This window comes from Boleophthalmus pectinirostris, unplaced genomic scaffold, assembly GCF_026225935.1.
Source record: "Boleophthalmus pectinirostris isolate CB_2022bp ecotype Guang Dong unplaced genomic scaffold, ASM2622593v1 HiC_scaffold_5, whole genome shotgun sequence".
Taxonomy (NCBI): domain Eukaryota; kingdom Metazoa; phylum Chordata; class Actinopteri; order Gobiiformes; family Gobiidae; genus Boleophthalmus; species Boleophthalmus pectinirostris.
Window position 1 is genome coordinate 30,884,214 of NW_026571404.1, and position 13,076 is coordinate 30,897,289.

General features: G+C 38.9%; 1 protein-coding gene across 1 annotated transcript in view; it reads right to left on the minus strand.

Moving 5' to 3' along the window:
* The window catches only part of dlg5a (discs, large homolog 5a (Drosophila)), a 95,609-nt gene that overhangs the window by 5,469 nt on the left and 77,064 nt on the right, over positions 1 to 13,076 (minus strand). Inside the window, 8 exon segments of the mRNA XM_055162578.1 lie at positions 152 to 295; positions 1,097 to 1,287; positions 2,784 to 2,954; positions 5,818 to 5,966; positions 7,356 to 7,539; positions 8,649 to 8,813; positions 10,790 to 10,923; positions 12,645 to 12,807. Of these exon segments, the coding sequence (XP_055018553.1) occupies positions 152 to 295; positions 1,097 to 1,287; positions 2,784 to 2,954; positions 5,818 to 5,966; positions 7,356 to 7,539; positions 8,649 to 8,813; positions 10,790 to 10,923; positions 12,645 to 12,807 (1,301 nt within the window).

The window sequence follows — 13,076 nt, forward strand, 5'->3', positions numbered from 1 at the left end:
GCTCTGTCTAAGCTGTGTAAAAAGCATCCATCTGAAAGCTACACTGAATTCCCGACTGAATAATGTTCTAATATGCAGCCCTGGGTGAAAAAAGTTTAGACCCCCCTGGAGTAAAAGTATAATGCACATCACGGCTGTGAGTTGGACGTACCCAGCACACATCTGAAGAACTTCCCTGGAGACTCTTTGACCAGCATGTCTTTGACCGGGTCAGTGAGCGGCCCCAGGAGCAGCACTGGTCTGGGGGAGGAGCACTCCATCTTCTGCACGCGCTGGTACGCCAAGCTCACACAGTCTGACATCAGAACATACATCAGATATTAGGGAAACAATATGTGTGATTAAATGATTAAAGAGGGGGTATTTTAGTTCTATGGAGTATTAACTGCCAACACATAACATGTTTAGATCTTGTTTTGTAAATGCTATATTCACCGAAAAATAGGGTGACCATATTTCCGTTTGTGAAAACCCGCATTTGCGCTTTGGCATGTTGCAGACTCACTGACTTTGTGTCTGCTCGCTCCTTCTGAGTGCACAGAGAGCTACAAGAGTCGCTCAATTTAATGGCCCCAATGAACGATAATGAAATCCCGGACATTTCCATCACTTAAAAAAAAAAAAAAAAAACCCGGACGCCCAGGACAGGATGCAAAAAAACAGACATATCCGGAGAAAAAACAGACATTTGGTCACCCTACCAAAAAATCCGTATGAGCATATCTTATAAGTTTCACTTTCATTTTTGATGCTCGGAGTCTCTCCCCATTCAGATCAATATCACAACACAGTCAGCGTGTATCCTGCTAATGAAACTACTACACATCACATCAGGTTTGTCAAGTTGTTGCGTACAATTTTTTATCAGGTTTTTTCTATATTGATGATGTAGACTTGTGAGATGAGCATTGTACAGAATCACACAGTTAACCGTAAGAAGGTTTTGAAAAGAAACATGCTTGGATGACATCTAAAACCTCTTCAGGCATGTTTTTGGTGAGGGAACAATGTTATAACAAGGTTGAAAACTAAAACACGCAAAAAAAAAAAACCTCGGCATAATAACCCCTCTTTAAAAATGTGATATCAATCATACCATCAAAGAAAGGGATGGAGTCGGTGCTGATGGCGTCTAGAGCTGCTGTGTCTTTGCCGTCTTTGGAGCTGCTGCGCTTGTGTTTCTGTTTCCTCCTGAAGAAGGACCTGCGTGCCGCTGCCGACAGGGTTTTCCCAGAATCCTCCTTGAGCTCGGTCACACTATGGCGCCGGTAAAACTCCTGATCCATCCTGGACACGTGAACATGAAAGTCAGGTTCTAATTGATACTAAAACAAGTACTGAAAATAGACACTCATTGGAGCAGGCACCGATACTAAAAAAAAAAGTCACATTAACAGGACAGAAATGAACCTTTTCTGAATAGCTTTAGAACGATCTGGAGCTGTATCAGAACAAGTATAAGAGCACGGAGACTAGTATACGTCCATGTACCACTACGGAACCTACCTGGATTACACAGATATAAAGCCAAACGCGCACAAACAGATAGACTGCTGACTTTACAGGACAGCAAACAACACTCAAAAGCAGGGTCAGGGGTCAGGTATGTGGAGCGCAGGTTCAAGGTGGGGTTAGGGAAAATAGTTAATCTGTGGAAGGAGAAACCTCACGACAGAAATACACACAAGTTCAACAGTTTCTCATGAGGTCACTGTTGCTAGAGCGGTTACCATGGACACCTGGTACCGACTGCAGGTACAAATGTATTAAATATATTATGCATGTCTAATTTAACAAGATTTTAAGTTAAATTAGACATGCATAGCTGGTCCCTGGAGTTGTGTCTTTCCATTTTATTCACACAGACCAATTTAAAGGGCCTGTACTCATTTTCCCTTCATGTATTTTAACAAAATGTGTCTAATCCCAGTACAGATATATTCTACTAGCACGCAGCAAACTTATTTATACCTCAAGAGCTGCTATCTACATCTAATAAGAAAGCTTTTTTTATTGTCAGATAACCTGGAAGTGCACGTTTAGCATGCTTGTTGTTGTTAGTTTTACAGTTATGGCAAAATTTCAATCTCGTCTGAGTCTCTACAAATGTTTAAAATGACCGAATTTTGTTTTTCAGTATTTAAAATATGAGTACAGAACCTCTAATCATATTAGCAAAACTTTTTAATGATCTTTATGTTTATTTATTGGCAAAAAGTGAGTAAAGTGAAATCTAAAGTTGACAAAATTGGTGAATCAGTCCACATTTCTAAGTCTAATATCTGCACAATTTGCACATTTTTGTTTTCAATAGTACTTTCAGCTAATATTTTTATTTATTTCCATTCATACTATAAAACTCTTTTGTGTATATTTCTTTAGTTTTTTATATTAATAACTTTTTGTAAATATATTTTTGTTATATATTTTTTTACAACTTTTCTTAAAATATAATCGTCACATAAACACAGAGAAGACTTATGTTGTAAATTATAACTGCACAATAACTACGTACATGTCCCATATTGTACCACGGCCCTAGACATGACATGTGAAACTCTAGAGCGTATACTGACACAGGACACCACTGAAATGCCTTCAGAATATGCAGAAAACATTTATAGTTCAAATCTAAAGTTGTACAGACTAGAGTAAGCTTATAACTGAAGAATGCTGGTATTGTCCGGCTGTTGCGTTGCCCCCCCCCTTCTCTCTCCTTAACTGAAACGTGCATGTGCGTCTGGTCATGCGTGTGCTCCTGGACATATGGACATAGTACTCACATGTATTTGCTGGGGATCTGGCCCCTTTGGATCTTCTGTGCGTTCTCATCCAGCTGCCAGGCCATCCACGTGCCAAAGCTGCCCGCCGGCAAAGACTCGTCCACAAACAGGATGTCATCCTTCTTAAAGCTCAGGTCCCCCTCGGCCTCACCCACACGCTCGTAAAGTGCTCTGGGGGAACAAAAGCAGGTAAATGAGTTAGTTTAGTAAGTCAAAAGTATCAAAAAGTAGAGACTAATCAATACGAAAACTAGTATCAAAGCTAGATAGTCATTTGAGGAAGGGCTGGAAAAAAAAAGCAGATTGCTGTCAAAGTATTGAAACTAGATACTCTTTGGAGCAGGTATCGATACAAAACAAGTCATATTCATGGCACAATGCTTCCTGAATAGCTTTAGAATGATCCTGAACATGAACAAATATAAGAGCACACAGACTAGTATACACACGGACCTCTATGGAACCTACCTGGACCACTGAGGGATTACACAGATAGAAGGCCACATGATTTAAAAGAAAGTACTACAATTTAATGTAGAAAATCAGATTATTGTGTAAAGATTATGTTTTTCAATTATCATTGTGGCATCAGAATCGGTACTGAGATGTACAGTATATTCCTTTATTATTTGAATTTGAAATTTTAACAACACTAGTTACGACAAAATCTGACCATTCCTGACGATTGTTACTGTCCTGGTCTGAACCCCATTTAGTCCAGATATGCTTTGGTTCTGCTCTAGTCCTGGTTAGTCCTAGATCTAGTCCAGGTTTACTTCAGAATTAAACTCAAGTGAAAATCATTGTACATTGTCTTCTAAAAACTACAGTCAATACTCACTACCAGATCTTTTAGATTACCAGTCTTCTTGTGTGCATCTAAACCAAAAACCAAAAATCAGATCAAGTCCTTGGGTTATTACTTGGGTGATTACTCTAGTTATCTGATTTTTCCTGAATATGTAATTGTACTCTCTGATAATGTTAAGTATGAGACCTGAGTTTGGCTGAGGAGCAGATAAAAGTATGGAGATCCTATCAGAGTGGAGCAGAGCGGTATTGTGGACTACATGAGTGGACAGAATAGTCTCCTCTGGTACATGTGGAGCCTCATAATTCACCTCACAGACACAGACCATCAGAGACAGGCCCTCTGCTGGATTTACTGCTCATGACATCACTACAGGCCTGTATGACAAGTGACTGCAGCAGCTGCACCAACAGGCCCCACTGCCACACGGCCCGCAATAAAACAGACTATTTTAGAGGCCCACTTTCCATCTACGCTCTCTGGGCTAATGAGCAGATACACTACAGCTAATGCTCTAGTGCGGAACATTTAGGTTTGGGAATTTACTAGACTTTAACATACGAAAGTGGATTCTGATGTGCAGTTTATTTCTGTTTTACTTACTCACACACTAACGTACAAGTGCAACTTTTCTGATGGAGGCTCTCTCACCTGTTTGTGTCCATGGGAATGTTATTGCTTTGCCAGGAATGTTTCATGGTATGACATTAAACACACCTATCGAGCATTTATCCATTATGGGTGTTTCTATTGCTTAAAAATACAATAATTCTCTCTGTAAATAATGTTGCCTCTCTACAGATCTGACCTATAATGTAGCATATAGTTGTCTTCCTTGAGATAGACAGGTTTAATCTCCAACTTTTTTTCTGATGGTGGGTTCACTACTTGCTTGTCTCCATAAATATGTTATGGCTTTGTATGGAATGTACCACAGTCAGGCATTATCTATGTCCAGAGAGCTGAGCAGGTAGCACCACCAGGCTAGTTACACCAAGTTACAAATCAAGTATAAGAATGTAGGTTTAATAGTTGTAACTGAATAAAAATCCAGACAAAGCAGTAACATCTTCATGAAGACAAGCAGGTGATGGATCTTACACCAGAAAAGTTGCGCAATACACCTTTAACTAATGTTATCAAAACATACATTAGTAAAAGTGTGGAGCATTGGGAATTTACTAGACTTTAATATATGAAAAAGGATTCTGATGTGCAATTTATTTCTATTTTTCTTATTTTTGTAGTCACACACTAACTTAAGCATATAATGTCTTAACTCCAGACATCAAAAAGCTGTTAATACTTCCAATCGAGTTGTCATCTTTGAGTCTTGAGAAACTGAGTGATTCTTAAATGCTTGTTCAGTTCGGTGTCCTTGGGCAAGACACTTAACCCACCTAGACCCCATCTAGCTCAGTAGTATTTCAATGTTTGTACAAGCTACACCATGATTAAAGTCACAGGGTATAACGTTTTAGCCAATAAATGTACTAAAATAAAAGCATGTTTTAGTTGCGTTTATTGCACTACAAAAACATCCTTACTCAGTGTGCTTCCATCTCCACAAACCTGACTTGTGGCCTGGAGGAGGGCCTTCTCCTGTTTGTTTCCATGGAAATGTTGTTCCTTTGGTTACAATCTTCCACAGTATGGCATAAAACTTCTCTATCTTCACGGAGAATGTTACAAAGTTTGGTTTTAACTTTCTGTTTCAATAGAATCATGCAGGTGACATACTGCAGCTTTAAATGTGGGGCGGCAGATCCACTGACCCACAGGTTGGCTGGTATGATTCCAGCTCCCACAGATGAATGCTGGCGTTGTATCCTTGGGCAAGACACTTAACCCACCTAGCCCCCCAGTGACTGCGTACACTGGTGTATAAATGTGTGAGTGTGAATAGGTGAATGGTTCCTTGTTGTAAAGTGCTATAGAAAAATGTGACCATTTACCACTAACACAAAAATCAGGACTAAACTAAGAGCTACCATTGTTATTTATTCATTTATTTATTTATGTATTTAATGAGACAGGGACAGCGCTCAATTTTTACATTAACCTTAACAGGAGAGATGCATTGTACATCAGGTTGCAGCATCAGTGCTAATTTCCACCTGTCGTCCCTGGGCAGGTTCATTGATTGATTGTATTTAACTGACCTTGGCTATCAACTGTTCATAATCCGTCTAGTACACCATATCCACCTTTAGACAAACCCACCGAATATAAAATCCATCTCCTGGCAGGTCTTTGATGGCGTTGAAGTCCTCGGGCCGATGCTGCACCTTCAACGTAACAGTCTCTGCCGGCTTCAACATCTCCACGTACACCTCCTCTGCAGTTTTATTCTTCATATTCACCGCGTTGTACTGGAAAAAAAAAAAAAAACGAAACACAAAAACAAACAATATTACCCGTTAAATAAATAGAACCAGGCGGAGCGAAATGGAAAACAGCGGGGAGAAGCCAAGGAGATTGGTGCTTGTGTACATTCGCCTGTGAAATCATTTGCGACGCCAGGTTCGGGGCCTAGTCGTAAAAACAGCTACATTTCCTCTTGGTTTTATTAGATTGGTGCCGTATTGATTTGAGCCGTGTAGGGGGAGCAAAATAAACAGGCTGTGGGACCAAAGGCTGGGTGACAGAGCTACACGACAATTGGAGCAGCGGGCCTTTAGCGGTGGGTAAATAAGTGAGGGCATGCCAGGAATAGAGTGTTATGAGTTTGGGCTGTACTTTGAATAGATCAGCTCTTCAACACGAGGAGGAACAGGAGGAAGAGGAGGAAAGGCAGATGAAGAGAGGATCGATGAGAGACAGTGACAGGTTGGGAGAAAAATATTATCTTATGACTTGCATAAGATAAAAATAAAATGACACAGACCCATGAGTAAGCCGTTTATATACATTTCAGTCAATTTCTACTGAACAACTTTGTGAATTCAGGAATAAAAGTTGATCAGCTCTAACAGTACTTGTGCAGCTTTAAATTACAGATTAATATTAAAGTGCGCTATGTAACTTTTCTGGTGGGGAGTCTGCACATGCTCGTCGGTATATTGTTGCAATGCCTGGAATGTTCCATAGTATGGCATTAAACTTCAAAATCCAACATTTATTCAATGACAGAAGCAAACATAGCTGAATAAATGCTTCTCCACAGATCTAACCTGAAACCTTCTATTATATTTCACTATCTGTTGATCTCCATGGTAACAGATAATGTGTAACTGTGGAACATTCCAGACAAGACGATAAAATCTTCATGGAGAAACAAAACACAACTCCAGGTATGTTTTTGAAGAAGTATTGACATCTAACATTTTTAAAAACTCCATCCAGACTATTTTACAGGATATTTGCACATGTCTTTAACACTTTTATATCTTTAATCTGCAAATGTTTCACCGTCTTATATCTCTATTCACCGTTTCATGTTATAGTTTACGTGTGAGTGTTTTCTGTTTGTGCTTTTGTTTTATACTGCCTCTTGGCCAGGTCGTCATTGTAAATGAGAAGGTGTTCTCAACTGACTTACCTGGTAAAATATTGAATAAATAAAATAAAAATGACTAAAAGCTCACACGTTTAATATAGGACATTTAAGACATTTTACTGCTACTATGTAAACAATAACTTCATTGTATTTCTGAGCACTGATGCATATTTCATTCTGTGTTCTTTTCCCTCTTTAAGTTAAAAAATTCTTTACATTTGAGTGATGTATGTGACCAGAGCAGTATTGTAAATGCCCAAACCTCCAGGATGAGGTCTCCAGACAGCAGTCCATCTGGTCCCCGAGCCGGGCTGTCCTCCTCCAGGCTGTGGATGTAGACCCCGTGCAGGTTTCCTCCGCAAAGAGTAACTCCCACCTCCACCCCGGGTCTGCGCACCGTCACCAGCCGCGCCTCTGCCGCTTTCCTGCTGCTGTCCGAAGACATCCTGAGACAACACGAGGGCATGACATTCAAAAGGACTTGAATTTGTAATGGTATGAACTTTAATGCAAACAAATAAAACAAAAAACTTACATTACTCACACCTTAAAATAATCACATTCAAATCACATACAAAATAGAAAGGTTGAACGATTTGGGAAAAAACATTCTGTTCAAAGCTAAAATTTTAAACGTGTCCAGAAAAATTGACAAAAAGACTGGAATATGAACTGACAAACTAAAACAAGAATCATGTTTCAGAACATGTTTGTACTGAGCTAAAATAAAGACAGGATATTTTGTTGCTTGTGGAGGAAATGATGGTACTTCAAATACTGCGCCCCTTGTGTTTTGCCAATTGCATCTATCGAAATTGCAATTTTGATTCTACCTTCATAAACTCTCAAACAGTTTCTGCTTGCCCCTTGACACAGAAAATATCTTCTCCAGTGGAAGGGCAGATTGCATTTGCTGCATCCACTGACCCATGTCTATGATCTTTCTTCCAGTATGGTGAAATAGTATAGTGAATAGGCTCATCTCTGTATGTTTTCATCTTTGTGTGTACAAGCCAAACAAGAATAACCTTTGTCAGTATTTGTGTAATTAATTGTACCTTTTGTTTGCCAGGGCTGCACTAATTAAAGTTAAACAGTGAAAAAAAAAACTATTATTAAAAGCTGTTTTTATTACTCTACTCACACATTTAACACACAAGCCTTGCGTATATAGGCGTTTATAGAGTTCTTCTCTATTCTGAGTTCTGTGGTAATACAGGAAGTGCTCCACTGTGTTTTTAAACTCCATACACCTTCACTAGAATCATTTGGATGATTTCAGCCCGGCAGTTGTCAATCTCGACTGAATTAAAGGTAAAAGGTAGCTGTTAAATTAAAAACTACACATGACATCACAAGATAGAACAGAGCAGAGGATCACTCAAACATGTGTGAAGGAAACAAAACAACTATGAATGTTTTTGAAGAAAGTTGAAAAAAGTTGCTTGTTTTGGCCTTACATGGCACAAAATATTTTAAATTAAGTCTGAACTAAAAACAAAGAACAAACACTGTACTATTTTCATGTGAACATTGTGAGTGAGAGTAAGTTTACCTGACTAAAGTGTTGGGGCTGGTGGTGGGCGTGGTCTGTTTGGAGGAGGGGGTGAGGGTGCCTTCGTCCTGCTCGCTCAGGGTGTCTATGGCGGAGTGATTGTCTGGAGTGACCGGTCCACTGCCCTGTGGGGTCGACTGAGTGCTCACAGGTTCCAGACGAGAGCTAAATAAAGGATTATAAAAGATTACACAAAGAAGATACACCAAACAGAATATATTATAAGAATACACAATATTTTATTCAAGAGTGGTAAAAATTTAATACAAACCTGTCAGGAAAAACAACTGACTTTTCTTTAATGAAATAAACATAACCAAAAAGTTTCTAATAAATTAAAGGTGCAACTTTTCAGGTGCACAGCTACCTGCTTATCTACATAGAGATGTTATTGCTCTTCCTGGAATGTTCCATGGTATGACTTTAAACATATACATCTGGCATTCATACATTACAAGTGTTTCTTTTGCTCAAAAATACAATCATTCCTTCTGTGAATACAAGCGACTCTCCACAGATCTGAATTGTAATGTAGCATAGTGTAGTGACCTGCTTCTGTCCCTAGTGATAGAAAGGTTTAATCGACCCTGTGGAACATTCTAGACAAAGCAATAACATTTCCATGGAGACAGAGGAAGCAGAGGCACACCATCAAATATGAATGTTACGCAGTGCACCTTTAATGGTTAAAATGTGTAAGATTGGACATTTTTCATTCTTAAAAGGGGCTATACCCATTTTTACATGTAATAAAGTAAAACGTGTTTGCCCCAGTACAGATATATTGTAAAAGCAGGTTTTAGTTGTGAAAAAAATGTGAAAAGCTCTATAAACTCATCACAGTGAATAATTAGGATGCTCAGAAGGTTTGGGTCACTGCAGCTTAGAAAATTAACTTCACTATAATTTAATGTGTATATACTGAAGCTTAAATGTGTCTATTATAGTCAAACTTATACCAAAGTTTGACTAAAAAAGCTTTTATGCAGTATATAATTGAAATTGATTATTGATTTTGGACTCCTTTACACACTATGACTTCAGCCTAGCATACATTTCCTTACACATCCAGACCTTTTATTAAAACCAGTCACTCAGGTAATTACAGTCTCCACGTGGCCACGGCTGCTGGTTCAGACTTTCTACACCATTCAAGTGTGAAAAGTGTAGCCCTCATCACAAACACAGCTACAACTGCTCTCACACCTGGCCATAAACACTTTGTAGTATTCTAAGTACTGCACTTATGGAGGAGCGGAGCCAGACAGCCCACAGGGACCTCTCCTTACACTCCTTCCCCTCCCTCCCTCTTCTTTGGGGCTATAGGTCTTTAGACATTAAGTCGATTAATTGGTTGATTTTGATGTCTTAGTCGACGAAAATGAACAGCAGTCGACTAATTATTAAAGGTGCATTGTGTAACTTTTCTGGTGGAGGATCCGTCAAATGCTTTTCTTCATGGAGATGTTTTTGCTTTGTCTGGAATGTTTCACAGTATGATATCAAACCTTTCTATCTTCATGGAGGCCAAACCAGACCAAGTAACAGGTCAGATCTGTGGAGAGGCCGCCCCTGTTTAGTCAGGATCCATGTTTTTTTTAGGTATTTTTGCACTATAAAATGATCTGTAATTGAATAAATGTAAGGTAGAGCTGTTTAATGTCATACTGTGGAACATTCAAGGCAGAGCAATGACATGTCCATAGGAACAAGCAGGTAATGGAACAGAAAATAGGAGAAGTTAGTGAGTTAACTGAAAATATAGTATTTTTTGTTATTTATATGTAAAAATCAGATTAATGTAAACTCATGATTCACAAGTTTAATATGTCTTTATAGAAATACTTTGTTTACTAGTACTTTTTTTCTGTATAAATAGTAGTTTTTGCATGAACTCAAGTTCAGTCTTGTGAGTCCAGATTTTACCTTTAGTTTTGAAAGCTTTTGCCACATCCCCTTTTCAGGCTAATCGATTGGTATGTTTTCAGTTTACCAATAACTGCTTTAGTTGTTTACCACAGGACTACTCCTCTCCCCCTCTTCCCCACTCCCTGCCTCCCTTCCTCCCTCTTACTGGCTTCTCATCCTCTCCCTCTCTCCTCCTCCTCCTTCCTCTCTCCCTCTTCCCCTCTCACATGTACCTGGACCTGGAGTGGTTGCCCAGCTGGTACATGTGTGGGTTGTACTGCGCCATGATGGTGATGGTGTCACACTGTTGGCCGATGATCAGACGGGCCTGCTGCTCCGTGGCGTTTCGCAGGTTGATGCCGTTAAACTGAAAGAGAAGAGCATAAAGATGGATTAGGGAATTAGAGTGAAATATTATTGATTTACGAATGTTATTTTTCCTTGCCATGTCTTGTCATCCAAAAAAAAGTAAAGTAGTTTTGATGTGTGTTTTTTTTTTTTGTCATACAGGAAATTTCTACCATCCCGTATTATTCAAAACTGACTTGTGAGCTATTAGTCATGTTGTAATTGTTACTTCCCAAAAATATCCCTGGAGTTGTGTTTTGTTTCATTCACACATTCATACAACCTCTTGTATATAGTTGAGATATATTTGTATTATTATATTTTTTATTTTTACTTGTACATTTGTATAATTATGTCTTTTTTGACACCAGTCTCTTGTTAATGTTGCTGCTTATTTTGAATATATTATTACCATTTATATTTTTGCACTTTGTCATTATAATATTATTTTTTGATGTGTGAGCTGCTGTGTCCGAATAATTTCCCTTGTGCATCAATAAAATTGATGTCTCTAACGCTAAGTCTAAGTAACCCTTTATTATTTGTCCGTCTACATCTCAACAGGTCGAAATGCTCTGCTCCACCTTGTGATGTCATGTAGTGGTAGTTTTCAAGTTAACAGTTACATTTTACCTTTTGTTGAGTTTAGGTCTTAAATTATGCAAGTGATGGTAGTAAAGGTGTATGGAGTTTAAAAAGTACATAATATGGCACATAGTTCATCCAACCCATACTGACATGACTCACCCAATGACAAATAGTGGCTCAGATTTATATTTGGAAAACTTTCCACACTCAAAATTGTGACTGTGAAGGTCATGATGACATTTGCAAAAAAGTGAATTGGAAAACATTTTAGTTAAGGTAGTATCAAAGTAATTAATCATGCCTTTCAGCACAAATAATTCAATAATTCACTTGAACATAAACACTACTGTCTATAAACATTCAGTGCTATGTAACACAAAAACAAGTGTTCTTTCTTGATCAACGTCTGGTATATTAAAAAACATAATAAAAACTGGATTTAAAAAATCTTTGCATGTTCACTGTGAGTTTACCTGAGCTATTAAGGCTGGTTTACAAGCTTGGAAAATGTTATTAGAATTAAATAGAACTATATTATGCACAATTGAATCTTGTGAGCCTTAAGGCATGTTATAATGTTGTTATCTCATCAAAAACATACTTCATGTTGCGCTTTGATTCATTCACACGTTTGAGTAATCCTTTATTATTAGTCTGTCTATATGTCAAAAGCGCAAAATGCTCTGTGATGTCATATAGTGATAGTTTATAAGTTAACAGCTACAGTTCACATTTTGTTCAGAAGAGGTCATCAATTCCATGGCTGAAATTATCCAAATGGTTCAAGTGAAGGTGTATGGAGTTTAAAAACACAATGGAGCACTTCCTGTATCACCACATGACATCACAAGAGTATTTTTTTGTCAGAGAGAACTCAACCGAAATTGGCACGGTTTGTGTGTTACCATGTGTGAATGAAACAGAATACAACTCTAGGTATGTTTGTGATGAGGATACAACATTATAACAGGTCAGAAAATAGTGTAATATGGGCCCTTTAACTCTTCATACTCATTTAAGACTTGCCCACATACTGTTTAGCCCAAAGACATAACAGAAGTTTGAAATGGCTAGAACTGTATTCCAACTGCCCACCTTCCTACCACCGTACTTATGTGAATAACTGCATCACACTCTAATACGAGCCCGTACCTCGAGCAGCTGGTCCCCGTACTCGAGGCCGGCCTGGTGGGCGATGCTCCCTCCTGTGACCTTGGACACAAAGATGCCCCCGTTCTCTCCGCTTACTATGGAGATGCCCAGAGGCTCCGCCCCTTTATGCACCACAACGTTCCGAGGCTCCTCCAAGTACGGCCTAATGGGAAAAACGACTCCGGTCAATAATTATTCCAAACCATAAATCTGTCTTCTTCTGGAGTCACTTTGGGGGACTGTGGTGAGGATCACATGTCCACAGGTTGTGCCGCCCAACTCATTTACAGCTCTGGAGAGTTAGGAAACTAACTTTAAATCCATCAACGAAGGGCCAAAATCATGCAGGAAACGTAGATGGAGACAAGAGTTTTAGTGTTGGATTGTCCTCCCCAGGCCTGTAAATCTGCCCTGTATCTAAAGCACACGTGT